Genomic DNA, 21,012 nt, shown 5'->3' on the forward strand with positions numbered 1-21,012 from the left:
AAATAACTGCCTTACAAACTAAAAAGATTGTGAATTTTTTAACTTGATTTCAACATGTTAAAAAAAAGTTAATGTAAAAAAAAAAACAAAGCAAGTAAATAAAGGTATAGAAACCTATAAATAAAAAATGTTATAAATAGTAGAAAGTTGTAAAAAAAAATTATATACGTGAAGCTAATCATTGTTTTCATCTAATAGATGACCTATTTATAATATACTAAAAATTGAATTGTACATAAACTTAAAATCCTAGTATAATACAAAATCAGATAATGACTTTACAATCTCAATCTTAGCACAATTTGTATTCTTTTATTTGTGTATATTCTCTAGGAAATTGCATGTGTTCCAATTATACTGCAACATCCATTAATTTTGCTGTTAAAGATTCTTGTTATACATAAAAATTGATTGTCGATTGTTATTGTGAATCCTAATTCCATAATCAATGGTAGTTTTCAGCTTCTTTTATTGTCTTACTAAAAAAGCAAAGTGAGCAATTGTTTCAAAAATATTTTCTCCTATAACATAAGATGAATTATTTTTGGTATAAATACTTTTTTGTTCTGATACACTACTATTTTTTATTATCTCAATTAAGTGCTTCAATCAATTTTTTTATTTTTTGATGTGGCTTTATATATATATATATATATATATATATATATATATATAAAAAAAGCCACACACACATATATATACCCGCTAAAATATATTATATAATAAATATAAATAATTTAAACTAAAATAGATATTTTTAAAAAGAAAATCTTTTACCTTCGTTGAGGTAAACAATATTTTATGATTAATCAAAACTAATAAATAAATTATTAATGAAGTTTAAAATATTTATTATTTTAAAAAGATAAATCATGTGATTGTAAAATAAATAGAAAATATGAATAGCTTTCATACAAAAATTGAATTGGAATAATTGAAAGTTGATATACCACAATAAAAAATAAAACAAAACTCATGTAAATGATTGAGAAAAATTGAAATCTGACAATTTTCCTTTAGTAAAGGTGAAATAGAAAATAGAGTAATCAATGGAAGTGCTTGATTAGAAGTTTGATAAAATCTGGTGTGCTTAAATGAAAGAAATTTAAAATCATAAACTTGTTATCCAAATAAATATTTATTCACACTGCACATGGTTTATATGATAATTTATCATACTGACTGAGTCGTCTATTAGGAATTATTTTTATTGTGTTAAATCGTTTGATTTTATCATAACAAAATTGCAGTCAAAGGAGATAGTAACACTTTCTTGCACGTAAGACTATTCCTCACTCTTGGTTGATTTTTATTTTTAAAGATATTTTGCAAAACAATAAATAAATAAATAAATCAGAAAAACCAAAGGATTATAGCAACTTGAAAATTATAGAAAGAAGGAATATCGTCTCAGGAATATTAATTCACGGGGAACTTATTTTTATGCATAACCAATCGTCCACAAAGACTCTGACCCCCTTTTTTACAAACTAGCAAACGCAGGCTGCAACTCGCCTGCATGAAACTGGAATTGCTAGAAATCATCGGTCAGCCATACAGCGGTGAATTGGCCAGCAATATCCCCACCCGGCGTGAATGGTTACGTCCACGTATAATGTTCAAACTCCAGAAACATTGCTATACATCAGATCAGCATTCCATTAATCTCATTATATACCCATTCATTTGGTACACTACTATATATTTTACATGTTAACCTAGAAATTTTGGGCGGGCGTACATTTTTCTGCCCCAAAAAGAGTGTTCAAGTCCACAGTTATGTCACATTCAAAGGGAGCTGATAAGAGACAGAGAAAAGCATGTGCTACGGCTGGCCTTCCTGATTAATTATGCTACACTAGGAATCTAGGAGGTGCATCTTACTGTTTGTGATCCGAGCCAGGATTAGCATCTCCTTCTGAACCTCGCTGCTTCTTCTTTCCCTCCCCGTGCCTTGACCGTCTAGGTGCCTCATCCTCACTTCCACTCTCATTGTTTCTATTGCTATTTACAGCACCAAATTGATCTTCATGGGAAACCTTGTATGTTTCCTGCGGGTATCTTGTCTCATCATTTGATTCCCCAGCTGCACCCCTAACCAGATCTGATTCTATATTATGTCTGTCAATTCGATCACTAGGTGCTGCTCTCTGATCTCTCTTAAAAGACCGGTTATTGTTCTGGGAGGATGATGCGAGAAGTGGGGCAAACATGCCACCTGGCCGAAGCCCTCGAAGAGGATTTGATGCAGTGGGACCCATTCCCCCCATAAATGGAGCACGTCCTGCACCCATCATCATCCCAAATCCACCAGCTGGAAACATAGCTCCTGGCTGGGAAGGCCGCCCAGGAAACATCATGCCAGATGTAGCACCAGTAAAATCACCAGAAAACCTCGGACCATATGAGGCAAATCCACGGGGAGCCACACCAAAGAGATCTGGCATTCCGAAGCTATCAGGTGTAACAGCTCCGTATGAAAAACCATCAGCACCCATCATCATGGGAGGAAAAGCTCTCATGCCGTGGATGGGTCTTGCCCCACGGGCAATTGGAATGTGAGGAGGCCACATGATTCCTCTACCTCTCCCTCTGCCTTGAGCTGCTGCTCCAAGAGGATGCCCAAAGGCTTCCACCTCCTCTTCACTTTCTTCCTCCTCCTCTTCTTCATTGTCCTCAAATGGGACAATGTCAGGGTTTTCACCCCCACTGTCAGGAGTGACCCCTTTTTCTTTTTCCTCTTCTCGTTTTGCTTCAGCTGCAACTGAGATTGCCTGCATCCCAGAAAGGAATATTATTTAAATACATTTGGTTCATTGCATTCCATAATTTGGAGAGCTGCACCTTAGAATCAAATAATAGCGAGTGTAGCACGGCCACCCATTAAGCACATCAGTTTTGTCAATATAAAGAATAGTTCAAAAATAGAAATGTTCATGATTCTGAACATAATCCCCACCTCCCTAAAACCTTACCTACAACCACATAATTCTAGTTTTGTATTTGTTTCTAGTTCTGAAAATTCAATTTATGCTACATTTATTGATGACTAGTTTCATATCATCATTCAAAGATTACCAAATTACTGTGGCTAAGTGTACAGAATCAAAGACAACAAAGAAATGGAAGGAGGTGTTTTCCACGATTGAGATAAGTTGGCACATAAACAAGAAATAAGAAAACTGAAGTTAATTCATTCCTTAGAACATAAATAAGAAAAAATAAAAATGACATTAATTCGATCCTTTATGCTTCTTACTATAATTACATTGAAGGAATGAACAGAAAAGGAAAGAATATCAGCCTCTATTTTCTTCTTGTCCTTCAATGAACTCTTCCTTCTCTTCTACTAGCCAATTCAATCACTTTTGAACCATGACAATTGGTATCATGAAAAGTAATTGAACCTTTCAAATAAGTTTAGTAGAAGAAAAGAAAGAATTCATTGAGGGAGAAGAAACAAATAAAGACACAGAGGAAGATAAATATTTTCTTTCATTTTCAATTCATGCCTTTAATGTAATCTAGTTACAAAATATATAGTGAGAAGCATAAATAAGAACCCCTGTTGTTAGCCACACAGGTGACTCTTTAACAAGCAAGGACATTATCATCTAAAAGACATTGACAACATGCATGAATTCTGTATTTTTTGTACAAGCTAATGTTAATTCTTCCATGCTGTTAAGTCAAACACAAACTGCAGGTAGAAGCAAACAGAATCATTTAATATTCAAGCTACTATAAATTCTACTATGCTGTTAAATCAAATACAAACTGAGGTGGAAACGAATGAAATCAAGTATATTCAAGTAATTTTATAAGACTTCCTTGTTGGAAAACGTGACACTAGTCATTGAATATATAGGATTGATCCGTGGCCACTTGCAGCTAGGAGTGGGTTTTGTTGATATAAGTGCTAATAATGGCACACGAAAAGAAAGCATGTTACAAATAAAATTTGATAATTGCTTCTGGCAGGGCACAAACTGCTTAAATTTTGATAGTTGTAGGATGATATTCCTTAATGTTTAGCTTTGGAAATTTAATTGAACATGTCTTCTGGATGGAGGACTACCTTTACTAGCATCCCAAAAACTTATCACCACCCAGCAAGCACTGAGTTGGCATGAATACCACGCCTTAATGGATATATAATTTTTATGAGATATTATTACCTATATGGAATTCTGGAAAATAAACCAGAGAGAAAAGGTAAAAAGTGAGAGAAAAAATATAACATTAGGGATTCTCACTAAAATCTTATGGAAATGGGAGATAATTATAAATTATAAATTATAAATGCCAGAGTGAAATGTCATTAAATTAGCAAGGACTAAAATATAGTTGATCAATCTGGTAACTATTTGTGATAATTGTGAACTAGGTCGAATAGGTATGTATGTTATAAAATAATTATAAAAATTATAATAACCTATAGAGCATCACATTCCTTCAAGAAATAACCATACCTTGTGGATAAAAAAAAAAAAAAATCAATCACATACATCTGTACCAGAAATACCCTTTTGATCACTAATGAGGAAAAAGTTCATAAAACCCTTGAAAAGGGCATTTATAGAATAACAAGATTGATCATCTTTTAAAATCTACAAGGACTCAAGTAAAAAATATTCAAGAAAACGATACTAGAAATGTTGTTAAAGTGCAAGTACTATATGGTGGTCATCTCAATCAATCAAGAAAGCAAAATCCTCCATTCCATGTTAAGAACTACTTTGGTTGGTAAGCTTTGGATCTAATATCTTGTCTTTTACATGATCCTCTAATATCTTGTCTTTAAGTGATCCCTTACCACTTGTGATACAACCCAATATACATATTTACCATTCCTCTTCATAATACTACATGACCATAAGAAGGTTATGTTGTTAAAGTGCAAATACTATATGGTGGTCATCTCAATCAATCAAGAAAGCAACATCCTCCATCCCATGTTAAGAACTACTTTGGGTGGTAAGCTTTGGATCTAATATCTTGTCTTTCACATGATCCCTTACCATTTGTGATACAACCCAATATACATATTTACCATTCCTCTTCATAATTACTACATGACCATAAGAAGGTTAGCACATTCTAAATGCAGGGGAAATGGGCAATAAACTCATTATTTTAAGATTCTCAACAGCAAAATTTTCAAAGTGTGTAACTGCATTAACTGCCAAACGAGGAAAGGACAATGACACATCGCATCCTTCTTTCTTTCCATCTCTTTCTTCATTCTATAAATAGTTAACGTGTATCTTTATCTACCGCACCATTTTTTAAAATAAAAAAAAAATTCATGGAACAAGCATACCATGAGGTCGCTATCTGGCTCCAGATAAAGTAAGGATGCCAATTGCTCACCAATAGAGGGTTCTAGCTCTTGACAATCTCTACTAATCTGCATTCATGAAAAGTACAAACATAACTAGAAATAAGTAAATAGACACACTATAGCATTAGAGAAGACTAGAAATGACTAGTTGGACTAATATTAGGACTTCACTACAACACAGCTCAAATAAGCAATTTATATTACCAAGGAAACTATCATAACAAAAGAAGTGTGGTAAAACCATATTGATATAAATGATTTTGAAATGTGGAGTTCAGTTATTAATATTTTATGAAAGAGCTACTTAAATTTCTGGACGATTGCACTAATACAAAACTAACAGTGGTAACAATAATAATTAATTACTAGCTACTGACACTAGTGATTCTTTGGATGATTACAATTTTGTTTCAATTGTTATGCAGTTTTTTTGTTTTAAGTATAACATTATCCAATAATTCACATAAATCAAAGAAAATTTTCTTAAATAAAGATATATTTCAGATCCTTTTATCACTTAGATTTTTTTTTTTTTTTTTTTTTACTAATTACTAATGCCTTATCTCCAAATTTTATTTAATGAATTATTTATTTATTTAACTTAGATAAAGCATCAATGCATATTATCTACTTGAATCAACAATAAGAATACAAAATCCCAAAACATGTGAAGATAGTAAGGAAAAGGAACAGATTAATTAAATTCAACTATCTCATGTTTCAATTATTGAAAATAAAAAAAAAAATTACTGGCAATATAAATTATTACTTGATAATTAGCAACCGAGGAAACAATTGCATTTTATTAATCATAGAAGTTGTCTGTATTGCTGGATACCGATAGTTAATAATAGAAAATAAATGAAAGTTATTGCTTAAATTGAAAACAACATGCACAAATTGTAATTTGATTGGATTATTAAAAAGCAGCGGGGTTGATATGGAAACTTTAAATAAAAATAATTAAGTTATAAGTACATTGGAAATATAAGAACTAACTAATAATTTATCATTTCCTCGAAACATTACATTTACTATTGAAAACTGGGTGAACTGTGATTCATGATTTCTATTTACTTTAACCCTAAGCTTGACACAAAAGAATTATACAATCTTTTCTAATATAGATTTGAAGAGCGGGCATTGGGTATCATCAAATATTCATCAGACCTGAAAGTATACTACAGGCATTGATAAAAGTGAAGTTCCTTGTATGATTCTCAAAAAGAATAGTGCTAATGCTGTATGTCCTTTATTTACCAAATGAGGTGGCTGTAAGCAACACCCAAATACAGTATGTTTATGAGAGGCAACCAAGGTTGGGTTTTTTATTAATATTCAACGGGAGAAAAGGCTAATTTTATTCTGATAATTAATATTCAATGTTATCCAAATGCATAGGCAGGGTGCTTATTTCTCTTTTTACATGAACCAAACCATATAAATAAGAAAACCTATTAAGTAGTCCTAATTCAGTAAGAAACTAAAATAATCTAAATTTCTATTTTAACTATTAATGAATACTAATAGAAGTCATACAGCATTAAAATTCCTGAACAATCAAATATTAATTCCCATAGTTGGGAACTTGAATGTAGTTGGTAAGGCAGATTTATTAGAATACAATTTCATATAAACTAATACTGATATTAAAAAAAAAAAAAAAACTCATTCTGTACGAGCAGATAACTGTAAGTCCTCACACACACAGTACAAACAGTATATCTTTTCATGCAATGAAATAGAAGATGAACAAAAGAATAAACTAGACAAAGACCAAAGGTACTACCTTCACTGGTAAGTTCTCATTGAACGGGTTTCTCAGGTGACGAGTTTTGTGGAAGGACAGTTCACACAACTGCAAGTGGGAAATTGCAATTAGCTACATCATACATCACTAATATTTAAATCGTACAATTTTATTTTATTTTTAATTTTAATATTCCCCCATTCATTAATAAATGTCCAATGCACATATCTGTTGTGATAAATATGACTTTGAAAAGCAGCTGCAGTCTGTTTCTGTTAGCCACGCAAAACATTTGAAGGATAGCCGTGAACTAAAAACAAAAATACCCCATATGATATGGAGCCACAATCTTGAGCAAGGCCACTCAGGACTCTGAAACACAAGTAATTAATGCATCATGACATTCAGGAGCCTGTATTGTTTCTTATTACCCACTGTTACTTCTGTAACTGAAGTAGCCTCCAAGTCAAGTTAAAAATACAAAATGTTTATGTTGCATGATTAATGCTGAAAAACAAACACAACTGCATGCATTTTGAGATGTCTATATAGTCTGATTGTCATCAAAGACCAGTCTAAAAGTAGTTAGTGTTACCAGAGCAACTGAATAAACTTTTGAAGATATTATCTTTCTCATGAAGAAGATTTGAGCTCCTCATTCTATTGCTTATTCAATATAAGAATACTAGTGTTTCTTTATTTAGTTCAGGTCTACTTAGCATTATGAATTTTCAGTCCAATATACATATGCTAATGTAATCATATAATTTAATGGAGAACACAATCCTTTTAAAAAAATTCCAGCAATTTGTTCCTTATGATCATGTGGTGCATTAAGCTGACACGTGAGAGTTGAGAACAATTAGTTCGATGCTTTAAGTTGTGCTTCTTGTTTCTAGTTGTCTAGAAAACACGGAACTATAAGAAATGTGTTTAGAAACTAGTATTTACTTGAACATATGTTTTCTATTCTACCAGTTCTCTAGAAAATAAGAGAACTACTAAAAGTTGTTTTCCAAATTCTCCTCTTTAATAAACAAGGGCCCTCTTTGGTTCATCTCTTATTTAATCTTTTAGTCATTCATTATTTTAAAAAACCCAAAAGAGGGCCTTGTTTTCTATTTTATAAAAATACAGTCAGTAAACTCGATTTTGTGGAGAAATGAGTATAGAATAAAGAAGAAAAATGGAGATAAAATTGGAGGCTCACTATCCTCTATCTCCAACAATTATAATGTAATGCTAAAAGTCTAATAGCTCATCTGCAATTTTATAAACCCTATATCACTTTTCTTTAATCCAAACCCTTAAATCCCCAATTTTCCAGACCAAATCCCACCAGAAAGCATTTATGATAGAAAGTCAAATCTGTACCACATCATACACTAAACCTTCTTAGTTGCAGCCTGAGGTTTTACATTAATCTTCTTTAATGTGTTACAAGATGATGTTATGAAAGACATAAAACACAAAACTTTCACATCCATCAAATTTTAAACTCCAATTAAAATTAAAACAACCTTCTATGGATTTATCTGTCATTTTTACTTCGGATCAAGAAACTGATAATCATTTTATAATGAAAGTATCACATCCTGCCATTCAAATCATAAACAAACATAGAAGGAAAAAATACCTTCAACCATTTGACTGAGAAATTCCTCCCATAATGTGCAGTTCCGTGTGCATATTTCCAATTCCCTCCACCAACAGAAGCACCAATTTTGGATGTCATCTTTGCACAACCCTATCAACCATATATGATTAGCTTAGCATCTAAGACAGAGCAAACAAGAGCAATTTCATGCAACTAGAAACCAAGTAAGCCATGTAGCAGCCTTAATCAAGACAAGTCCAAAAAAACATATATTTTTTGGAAAATCAGGAATCCACTCTACCAAATTAAGCAACAAACTGAGCAATAAATTCCAAACATACCTGGAAATGCCGAGTCCGGTTTACTGAGAAAATCAAGATTACATTTTCAGCAGAGTCAAAAGCTTCATTCAGTTTAGGTTCATTGCTCCTTTGTGTTGCCCATACTCCTTGCTGCACAGATAACTCCAAATTTTCAAGGTTGCAGCTCTTAACAATGAAGTACCTAAAGCCCGAGTCAAAGAAATAAGTTAAGTGCATTCAATTATGGAAAAGAGAAAACTAGGTGCTTCAATTGAAGGAAAGCAAAATAACACCCTAGAAGTTCAATAAACAGAAAACACATAAGAATTAGATTAGAAAAAAACATAGTGAACTAGCATATTCAAAGCCACGAAGAACAGGCTACTAACAGCTTGACCCGCAACCAGAAAACCACCACATACAGCACATGGAACATCAGAAACATAGGAGTGCAGGCTTCACTGTGATGACGTCAGATGGCATAAAGAAATTCCTACTTAACTTTGCAACTTAAATTATAACAAAACTTTATATTCTTAGTTATTTACAACAAAGGGAACCCCCCCCCGCCCCGCCCCCCAACATCAATTAAATCACTTTCAACTCTTCCAGACCCAACTTATTCGCTGAATGACATGTCACATTACAGAGCAATTAATGATGTTCAAAAGGAAAGGTATTTGAAAGGCATGATACTATCATTAACAACTGTATCTTAAATTTAGTAACAAGTTGTGGGAAAGTTCATACACCTCAAAATTAGCTAACAACAAACCAGTTATGTGGTAAGTCAGGGCCAAGCTTGTTCCCACTCATGCTCAATAACAATAGTATTGTATGCAAGCAGAATGGGGAAAACAAGACCTAGTTTTATGAGCATTTCAATAAATAGCAAATAAAAAATCTCAAACCATAGCACCTTAAAAACCACCAATTGATGCAACTCCCATCACGACTTCATACTCAACAAAGTCAAACAAGAGAATCGCAGTTCGTTGATGCCACTCCCATCATGATTTCATGCTCCATTTCCTCTACTCTTTTCCAGGTAGATTCTAGCGTAGCAAAGGAAGACAAGTGATATTTGATTCTAGTATTTAAAAACTATGAAGTACAACCATCAACTGAAGGTTGGTTCAACTAGATGATCTAATTTATTCGATAATCCTACAGCTTAGTCATCCCTGCCCTTTCAATTATGTCAGATGCTTGGCTCCATCTATACTTTGAGAGGATTATTCCTGTTTGAGAGATTTCAATAAAATTAATCAAAATAACCTCACTGTAACCATATGAAGACTAAAACAACCAACTAATTAGATCTGCAACTTAGCAAACCTTAAAAAGAGCAGAATCCTCTATCTTGTATTTATCTTTATGATATTTAATTTAATTATTATTTCTAAGCTTGAGACTAGGCCCTGATTAAATTGATGAAGGCACCTTTTTTAAGATAATGAAAGATATCATTAATGAAAGGAAGAAATTATACAGAGAGAATTAGGAGAATAGGCCATCCTCCAAACTAAGAAGCACAGCACAGCAAAACTATGATAATAACGCATTCCAATTTCACTTCGGTCAATTAAAAAAATCCCTGAAAAAGCACCTGAAGCACGATACCATAATGAGGCAAGAGACACAACTCTACCTAAAATCGGTTGTGTTTATGTAAACTGGGCTTAAAAGCTCTAAAATTCCTCTCGAATCAAACACAACAAATGGACCCCACAGGCTGCAGAACACCATAAAATATTATGGTCCTTCCTTCTCCCAAAACCCCATAGGAAATTGACAATAACCATGCAACCACTTGGAATAACCAAGGCTCTCTACTAACTTAAACAATCAATGCCATATATTCCACTTACTCACCAAATAATTTAAGGGCTTTTACTATGTATATGAGAATTTACAGGAAGGAAAGAGCATACTTTCAAAGGAGACTAGGAAGATAAGATACACTCCTTGGAAGGTAAAACCGAAGACAAGGGAGCATTCCAGTTCCACTGTGTGTCAGCTAAAGAGATTCCTCTAAAGGAATCTTGAGTTAAGATCCATAGCGATGGGAAAAGAACTATCCTAGCCCATAAAAGCAATCTTAAATTACAATAGTCCTGAAAGTTCTGAAGTTCCGTCACATCCAAAGAGTCCATATAACTGCTAGCATAGCACTTGTCTGTTAAAGCTTGCAACCCTTGCTCTTACTAAAACATAAAAACAGTCTGAACCACATACCATATGCTATCAGTGGCAAGGTAACAGGTGACTCCCATCATGACACACAGCAAAAGTGTCAGGAAAAAGCAACTCATGAAACCTGCAAAAAGTCACTAGACTTGATCATCTAGACTTAATCATATCAAGTACCAAATAAAAACAAATGTTTTAACTTCAGATACTTCTCTGGCTTTCCAGATATGATTGACCACAGGAAAGCACAAAGAGTCTGAGGTGTAACAAAAGTTTTCAAGTAAACTTGCTAGAACTATCTAGTGTCCAATATGGATGTAGGATGTAAAACAGGTAACAACAAGAGGAAGTCCACTGTTTTCTACCAATTGGAATTTCTAAAGATCCCAACCAATAGACTCACCCCCAGTATGAATACACAAACCATTACCAACTTTATATCTTAGAGCAGAAACAAGGAGAAAACTGTGCTATGAACTTCCAAGGACTCGCATGCATGATTAGCCATCCTACCGTGGGAATAACAACCATTTCTTTGAAGAAAACATTTGCCGTCAATGCCTCTTTGCCATAGGAAATGAACTTTAGAAGGAAAGATCCAAGGCCAATTTCCCATAAAGAAAATATTCTCACTTAAACTGACCTGCACTAAAAAACCCTTTAATAGTACAGCAGCAACACCTCCCAGCAGACCACATGGTCTCTATAACTGACCTTTTGAAGGATCATAAGAAATCCCCATTGCAAAAAAATTGGAATCCTAAAAGAACAATTATCAAGGGATGCTACAAAGAAGCTTGAAACGAACGATCCTACCCACAACATAAAATAAATAAATACGCCTTCCCACCCATCCAAATCCTTTTGATACCTGCTCAACCAAAGCTTCCCAAAAGGCTGGCAAGGGTAGATCACCTCTGAAAGAAACCCAAGCATGTCAAATACCAATCTCGAGTAACCAACCCAGAGATTTAGGCATAGCCTTCAAGCACATTACTAATAGACTTTGACATGGGAATAGCCACCATAATACTCTTTTTTGCATTAATTCTCAAGCCAAATAGCTTCTCAAAAATCAACATGGAGAACATATTGCCAAGCCCCTGGCTATCATTTGATAGAAAGAAAATGTTATCATCAATGAATTGCAAATGTGACTGACAATATCCTCACAACCAAGAAACCCCTATATAAATCAATCTTCTCAGAACATCCATTATCACAGAAACCAAAATATCATACAGGGGATAACCTTTCTGAGGACCTCTTGAATAAAATAAAAAAACTATCTCTCAACTCAACTTGACACCTTCCTCCATGAAAAATCTAAATTACAGCATGCACCTTCTCAAACTCCCCTCCTATTTGGCATCCTCCAGTACCTAATCAGCCATGGCATCCTCCAGTACCTAATTAACCACCAAAGCAGCATCTATAATCTAATGGAACATGCATAGACTCTAGGATCAAAAAATGTATCCACTATCCACCAACACCACAAAAAAGCCTACTTCATAACACCATTAACAAAATCATGTATAAAGCTTCGACAACATTAATGGGGATATAACTCCTCACTCTGGTTGATTGGTTTTTCTTAGGAACCAGTATAATAAAAGATGAGTACATACTCCTGCGATTATCTAATTAGAGGAGCTATTATTAATTAATCCTTCCTTTTATTAATTTAGCAGTTTTAAAATCATTTTGTTATCACCCAAGAGTTATGAGGACATTAGCTTGGAGTTGTTCTAACTCAAGGTGTCTTGTTCCTATTCAGAAAGCTGTATCTACCTTAGTTAAGATAAATTAGACTTTTTTAAATGTAAAAGAGGCACCTCCCCTATGTTTTAGAAATGCTAGTTTATTAGCAAAACAGTATGTTCTACACACTATTACTTTATTCTCTTGTTTCAAGTTCCAACCTGAAAATCACTGAAATTATGGTTTTGACCTGGTTCACATGTACAGTGAAAGTCAGACTTGGTTCCCTATGCTGCACCATAATGTTGATTTCCTGTGTCCTTATTTTGAAAATGAAAACTCATTGAAGAAAGTTTGGATTCTGTTCACATGTACAGTGAAAGTCAGACTTGGTTCCCTATGCTGCACCATAATGTTGATTTCCTGTGTCCTTATTTTGAAAATGAAAACTCATTGAAGAAAGTTTGGATTCTGCACCAAACTATGATGTCTACAACTTATTGACAAGTGAAAATTGGGATTCTCCACTGATCTATGATGTCTATCCCCCTTTTTATGATGTTGTTGAAATCAAGTAGAACACATGGAGAGCATGGAGCAGCTTAAAAAATATTATTAAATTACCACAGTTGAAATCAAGTAGAACACATGGAGAGCATGGAGAAGCTTAAGAAATATTATTAAATTACCACACTATAATGATCCTCTGCCTAAATGTATAATGCAGGCTCAAAGAAGGAATCCAGAAAGTTATATGGTGGCAACAAATGTTGATGATGCAAATTGGGACTTTACTAATAGCCAAGGAATCAAAAGTAGCGACAAATAACAAGTACATGTTAATTTTTCAACAATTACAATCATAAATGAGGCTAATATCTTGGACTCTTATGGTCTAGATGTACCACTACTGCGACTAGTTGCTTTAACCTGGGAGCATAATACAAGAGCTATAGCCAATTAATTATTAATTTTGTTGATTTCATAGTTTTATATATTGTTCCAAGTTATGTTATAATATCTGGGTATTGAAGTATTAATTTGAGTGTTGTTAATATTGAAGATTTCTTACTCTTCTTCCTAGTTATCATGCCATCCCAAATTTTTCTCAACCATTAGGATTTCAGTTATGCTTTCTTACTGAAATCATAATTTTTCCATCACTAAAATCTATGTTCACTTGTATCAATTTCATTCTTGATTTTAGCACTCTTTTGTCGTTACTTGTTGCTTCTTATCTTTCTTGCATCATTCATTATCTCAACCCAACTCCAAGTGACATTTTCTCCCATCACAACTCATTACAAGTCACACAATCAGTGTGGTCATCCTAGGATCTTTCAAACTTGTAATAACACAGCATTGCATATTGATATACCGCTTGAATTTTGTGTTCATGTTTAAGAGATTCTTTAAGAACACATCCAGATTCTGTTTTCTGAGGTCTAAACAGCGTTGCAGGACCCAATTTCATCAAACAAATTGAAAAATAGGACTACTGTCTTGAGGCGCAATCCGAACTGAGCATTGATCACTCTTAGCTGACTCACAAAGGGAGCTAATCCATTCACAAAATTTGAAACATGAGCAAAAGCTTACTGACTATTCCCCACCTCCTAACCCAAAACAGACTGTAACACATATACATGTATACGCTCACGTGGACACATGAGAACTTTCACAGACATACATATTAATAAAACAATTTGTGCATAGATAGGTGAGTGAATGAATAGTTAAGCATAAAGCAATCATATTAAAATTGTTCAGGCAAGCACTTATTACAGCCATGTGCATCAGCTACTTCCATGCATTCATCTAATTCTCTAATGAACCTTTTCTGTGTTTTTTGATGCAAAGGAAGAACAGTCACTTGTAGCTTCTTCTTCTGTTAGCTGTCTGAATTAAAAATAAAAAAAAAGATACTAAAGCACATGCTTTCACTACACTGTTACCACAGAAGCAGCCAACTTTCAAAAGAGAAACACAACTAACCAGTTATCAGCCAATGATACAAAATGCATCAACTTAACAAGTTCAGCATGTACTTGCAAAGTCACTTATCACCTTGTGGAAATTAGACTAGAAGACACATATGAGAAGAAGTAGGAAGTTTTGAGGTCAGCTGATCAAAGGAGCAAAAGGAACAAAGGGGTGATTCAATGAGAAAAGTCAAGCATTGGCTTAAGTTCATAAAGCAGACAGCAAAATAAGCAGGATTATTATATTATTGTGTAATTATCAAACACAAGGATATTTCTGTAATTTCCAGAATTGCTGGAAATTATCCAGGTTCAGATTTCTATTTTATGTTTTAGTTTCTGATTAGTCCTTGGTATAAAAGAACTCCTTAATTAATTAGATTTGAATAGGGATAGCAGTATTTTCTTATTTAAGAGTCCAAGGTAAATTAAGATGCTACTAAAAGGGCTACCAGCTTCACACTAGTAAGTTTTCTATTGAACCACACCTAGAAGACAGCAAGCTTGAGAATCACATATGATGCGGACAACAAAACAAGCAGGATTAGTCTTTTTTTCTGAAATTATTGAACGTAAAGAAGTTTCTGTAATTTCCAGATCTGCTGAAAGTTATCTATTATTTGTCAAGTAGATTAAAATGGGATAGTAGTATACTCTTATTTAAGAACTAAGTCCTAGAATTTAACAGCGTAATGCTTTAGGTGCATGTGGAGTCTAAGAATAACTATGTTTGTAAAGCTTTGTTAAGGTATCAGATTTATGTGGAGTCTAAGCATTTCCATCAATATTACGATTTAATATTGAGTCATGTAGCCAATATTAGGTGTAAATCCTGAGAAGCCTAGGTGTGAAGCTTGATTAGTTTTTCTATCTTCTACGTGTGATTCCCAGAAACCCAGTAATGTGAAAGCCAGTGGCCCTTTTACTTTTGTTCTAATTTAAATTACAATCCTGAATTCCCCTTTTCCACACCCTAATCCTTCAAAACCCTAATAGAACAGATACTTCAAAGACATCCTGCATTAGTTATTTGTTACTTCACAAATATTGGTGGGCGTCAATCATTTTGCAAAGACAGCCTAAAAAATCATCAAACTAAACTACATTATCTGACAGCAAACAGCCATGCCCCAAGGCATCAAGACATGAAAAGGAACTGTTCCTGTATGTGAAGCATTAACTAATGACTCGTCATCATGTTTAAGGGAAAAAATAATAAAGCAAGAAGGTTGCAAAACATTATTTAAATAAGAAGCAATTCATAAGTAAAAGCACAGAAAAAGACTAAAACAGCATACACCAACAAAAAATATCTACAACCTTTTACACAAACATAATAGCAACATTTTTCAGACATCCACTTCATAAGAAGGATTTTTTTGTTTTTCTTTTTTTTCAAAAGAAAGAGAAGGGTAGTCGATCTTTTGAAATAGTTTCAAGAGCCTTGACTACGAGAGAAGTTGTTAGAAAAACTGGAGTAAATTCAGTAGTAAGAATAGTTACAGCTGCTTCATGCTCTTCAAGCAATGATGAAACAATCACATTTGTGCCACCCTCTTTAGAACATAAAGAAAGGATGGATGGCTTCATGCCAAAGGCACACCAAGAGACATTTGAATTTAGCACCAGTAAGATTCAATGCACAGTAATAATGTTTGTCAATTATGGGTTTGGGGACGTCTAGACCAACATATACACGCAAACAGCTAGGAAAAAATTCAAAAAAAAAAAAGAAAGAAAAGGTCCATTGCCTCTCACATTTGAAGTAACAATGGGCTTTATTAGATGATCACAGACTTTTGGTACAGAAAGTCTTCCAAGACCAATGCCCATCTATATGTATAGTTTTAATAACAATAATCAGAATATCCAAGAGAAAGAATATACAATAATTGATTTACATGTAACTCGATAAAAGACCTCAGAACTCTGAACACACCTAGATATTCCTTGAGGTAAAGTCGTTGCAATTCTGTTCAATGGATTAGGCTGTTGCTGGCCATTTGGAAGATTTGGTGCCTGTGCCTGTGTCTGTGGCTGCTGCTGCTGCTGCTGCAAATTAGCAGATTCCGTTCCTGAAGGTTTTATGATGGTAATGGGAGCCTTTTCTATCTGTTGGGGAAAACCAGCAGTCCGTTGTTGAAAAAATTTGTTAGAGTTTCCATAATTGTAAGAGTTCAACTGCTGAGTCTTTTGAACAGCTTCTACAACCGGAGGTGGAGGTCCAGGCAACTTTGCATGCCTATACCTGCAGTCTGGACCATTGGGACAAAACCCCAGCTTGTACCTACAAAAACATAGAAAAAAATTATTTACTGGTTCAAAGGACGTTGTTATTTATTTGTCTATTTAGTAGAATCGAATCAGAAGGAGGCTTACTCACATATTGCACTCCTTGATATCTTCATTGGTGTGCTTGTAAACGCAATCCTGCTCCCTGCACTCTCCATAAAGTCTAAAAAACCGACATACAGGCATTCTAGACTTGTCGTATTGGTGAAGGAATCCGCAGGCGTCGCCTTTCATACAAAGGCTTCGAAGCCAGTGCCGACATACGGTCTGCCGGAAGCTCCGTCGCCCCGCCTGCATGTCCGCCGCACCAGTGTCGCTGCTGTTGTTGGCGGTGGTGTTACTGGTGCTGGCGCCGGTGGTTGCGGTGTTGGGCGCAGCTGCCATTGCGGATCCCTGATTGTCAGATGGGATCGCTGCCATGGAGGCGCTAGGGTTCGTGGGCCCCGAGTCGAGGCCGCCCTCGAAGTCGAAGCTTAAAACCCCCTCTGGGTCCTCCATGGTATGCCGCTGCCGCTGCAGCTAGTATGTAGTTAGGGTTTTTTATTTCAAAGCCATCTACACGGTTGTTGAACAGAATCTGAAATTGGAAGCCCACTTTTTTTTTTTTTTAGCAGATAACCAGTCAGTCTGCAGTGAATTTCCCGGGGAAAAAAGAACTTCGGAAAACTACATGTAAATTGATTTTAAAAGAAAAACGTTAATAAATCCAATCATTCTTTTTGAATCACTAAGTTCAATTCTGAAAATTTTATTGCAGATGTAGTCATATTTTAGAATGCCTAACGCTACCATAATCTAAATTCATGTTTAGTATTCGCCTTTTAAAATAACAGTTCTGTAGTGTGGGTTGGATTAATATTTTAACAAAAAAATATTAAAAATATGAGAAGTTTTTAATAGTAAGTAATTTAATTTTGAAATTTTTTTACTCATTTTTTATTTGATTCAAGTTTTTAATTAAATTATGAGAAAATTAATTTAATTTAATTAATTTTATTAGTTAAATATAATAAGATTTATTTTAAAAAAAAAAAACTTTAAAATAATAATTTAAATAATAACAATAAAAATATGATTTATTTTAAAAAAAAAACTTTAAAATAATAATTTAAAAAAAATATTGAGATGATCATCAACTTTGTTTTTCTTCAACTCAACTTATAGACTCTATTAAATTTAATTTTTTTATAAATATTTTTTATTTAATTATATAATAAAATTAAAGCCTTATAAAATTCAATATTTACTTAAAAATAAATATTTATTTTGAGATAATTATTTCTATAAAGTAAACAACAACCAATAATGTAATCCATTTTTCAACCAATCCAATATTAAATAATTAAATAAAAATAAATTAATTAAAAATAATTAAAAAACTAAAAAATAGAAAAAGCATATCATATTGGTGGACAAACTCGTTAAATTTGTGAATCGAATAAGTCAGGTTAGTACACTAAACATGTAAACTGAGTTATGAACTCCACTAAAATTATAATTTTTTTTTCAAATCTATTTCTTATTTAACTATATATAACAAAAATAAATTATTATAAAATCAAATACCAACTTAACACTGAGATGTTTTTATAGATTATGATAATCTTATAAACAAAACTCATTATGAAACTGAATTTTTAATTAACTTAATATCTAAAAATAAATAAAATATATAAAAAAGTTAAACTTGTTAGACCCGCGAACTAAGTTAATTAATCAAACATATGAATAGGTCGATGGATTTTATAAAGTTTAATAACATATTTTTTTGTAATACTATTTTTTTAACTATATGAGAAAATAATAGACGATAAAAAAGTCAACTTCAATTAGAAAAAACACCCACCAAACTCGTAAATCATGACAACTTGAGTTATTCTAACAAACTCGCAAACCATGCTAACCTTATAAAAAGGCAAAATAAAATGTAAGAAATTATATATTTAGATTCTTAACCATCCTAATAATAAAAGAAAAAATTGATAAAAGCAAATTTGAAAAAAAAATATCAAAACAAAAAATAAAAACCATAAAGGAAAAAAAAAAACAATGTGGATAGTATTGTCATTTACAACGCAATATATGTGAGTGAACAATGGTTTATTCATACTTTTTAATTTTTATTACTTTATAAAATTTAATAACATAACTTTTCTCTAAAACTATTTTTTTTTAACTATATGATAAAAAAATACACTATAAAAAGTCAAGTTCAATTAAAAAAAAACAATCTACTAAACTCATAAACCGGAGCAACCTAAGTTACCTTGTCAAACTCGTAAACCATGCTCACCTCATATAAAGGCAAAATAAAAGAAAGCAAATTATGAAGTTAAATTCTCAACAATCTCAATTTTAAAAGATAAATTCAATAAAAATAGATTTGAAAAAAATCATAACAAAAAATTTTAAAAAATAAAAATAAAAATAAAGCAAATCACTATGCATTACTATTATAATCCACAGTGCAATAGTGTTAGGTGAATAGTGGTTGCCCCCACATCCTTTAATTTTTGTCACTTCCAACTATTTTTTAACAATATAAGAAAAAAAATAAACTATAAAAAAATCAAATTCAATTAAAAAAACACATCCATAAATTAAGACAATCTAGGTTACATCCATAAACTCGAAAACCACACTAACCTCATAGAAAAATAAGATAAAAATAAAAATTATAAATCTAAATTCATAACCATCTCAATATTAAAAAAATAAAAAATAATAACAAAAAAAAAACAATATGGAGAAACATGATAGCAATCCACAATGTTTATAAGGAAAGTTACAGTGTTTTCCCTCTACCATTAAAAAAAACACACCACATCCATAAATTAGAGCAACTTGGGTTATCTTGACAAATCACGCTAACTTCATAAAAAGAAAAAATAAAAAGAAAAAATTACAGAACTAATTCTCATCCATCTTAATATTAAAAATAAAATTGACAAAAATAATTTCAAAAAATCATTAAAAAAAAAACTATGCGTAAAAAAAACACAATATGAATAAACTTTATAACAATTCATAATATTTTGTGAGGAAAACTATAGTGCTTTCCTCCCATCATTTAGTTTTTCTTATAATTTTGTTGTTTTTTCAAAAAATAAACCAAGATATGAAAACTTGTTTGTTTTTAATACTTTTTGGTTTTTGATAACTAACAATAAATTTGAAAAAAAATAAAAACAAAAAAAATGAGTTTCAAAAGTTTTCAAAACTTGTTTATACACCAATAATTTATAATTTAATCTTCAGTAATAATCAAATTAGAATTGAGTTCGGATACATAGATAAAGTTTAAAGTTTAAAGATTGGTTTGGGATTGGGTTCAATACACCTTAAGGTAGAGTAAGGGTTAGGTTTGAGTACCCCGGGGGTCAAGAACAAGTTTGAAGAGTTCCTAAGGTTGAGCTAAGACCAAATTTAAGATTTAATGCATGGTTACTAAACCCAACTCGAAAGTTGACTCGACAGGTGGTTAGGTCCTTGGTCAACCTAAGAAAATAGAAAAAAGACATTCAGCTACAATGTTTGTGAGAAAAATTACAGTGTTTTCCCTATACCATTAAAAAAAACACACCACATCCATAAATTAGGGCAACTTGGGTTATCTTGACAAACCACGTTAACTTCATAAAAAGAAAAAATTACAGAACTAATTCTCATCCATCTCAATATTAAAAATAAAATTGACAAAAATAATTTTAAAAAATCATTACAAAAAAAAACTATGTATAAAAAAAACACCATATAGAGAAACATTATAACAATCCATAATATTTTGTGAGGAAAACTATAGTGCTTTCCTCCCATCATTTAGTTTTTCTTATAATTTTGTTGTTTTT

At 32.6% G+C, this 21,012-nt stretch overlaps 1 protein-coding gene across 1 annotated transcript; it reads right to left on the reverse strand.

Annotated features, from left to right (window-relative positions):
- Positions 1-1,586: 1,586 nt before the first annotated feature.
- On the reverse strand, positions 1,587-17,917 carry LOC105116307 (30-kDa cleavage and polyadenylation specificity factor 30-like). Its single transcript, XM_011013594.1, has 7 exons — positions 17,256-17,917; positions 16,812-17,159; positions 9,033-9,195; positions 8,731-8,841; positions 7,134-7,202; positions 5,324-5,410; positions 1,587-2,774 (listed from the first exon to the last, which is right to left on the reverse strand). Exons 1-7 carry the CDS (start codon positions 17,660-17,662, stop codon positions 1,881-1,883), a joined length of 2,079 nt encoding a protein of 692 aa, XP_011011896.1. The 5' UTR covers positions 17,663-17,917; the 3' UTR covers positions 1,587-1,880.
- Positions 17,918-21,012: the final 3,095 nt, after the last annotated feature.

This window comes from Populus euphratica, unplaced genomic scaffold (genome assembly GCF_000495115.2).
Source record: "Populus euphratica unplaced genomic scaffold, PopEup_1.0 scaffold902.1, whole genome shotgun sequence".
Classification (NCBI taxonomy): domain Eukaryota; kingdom Viridiplantae; phylum Streptophyta; class Magnoliopsida; order Malpighiales; family Salicaceae; genus Populus; species Populus euphratica.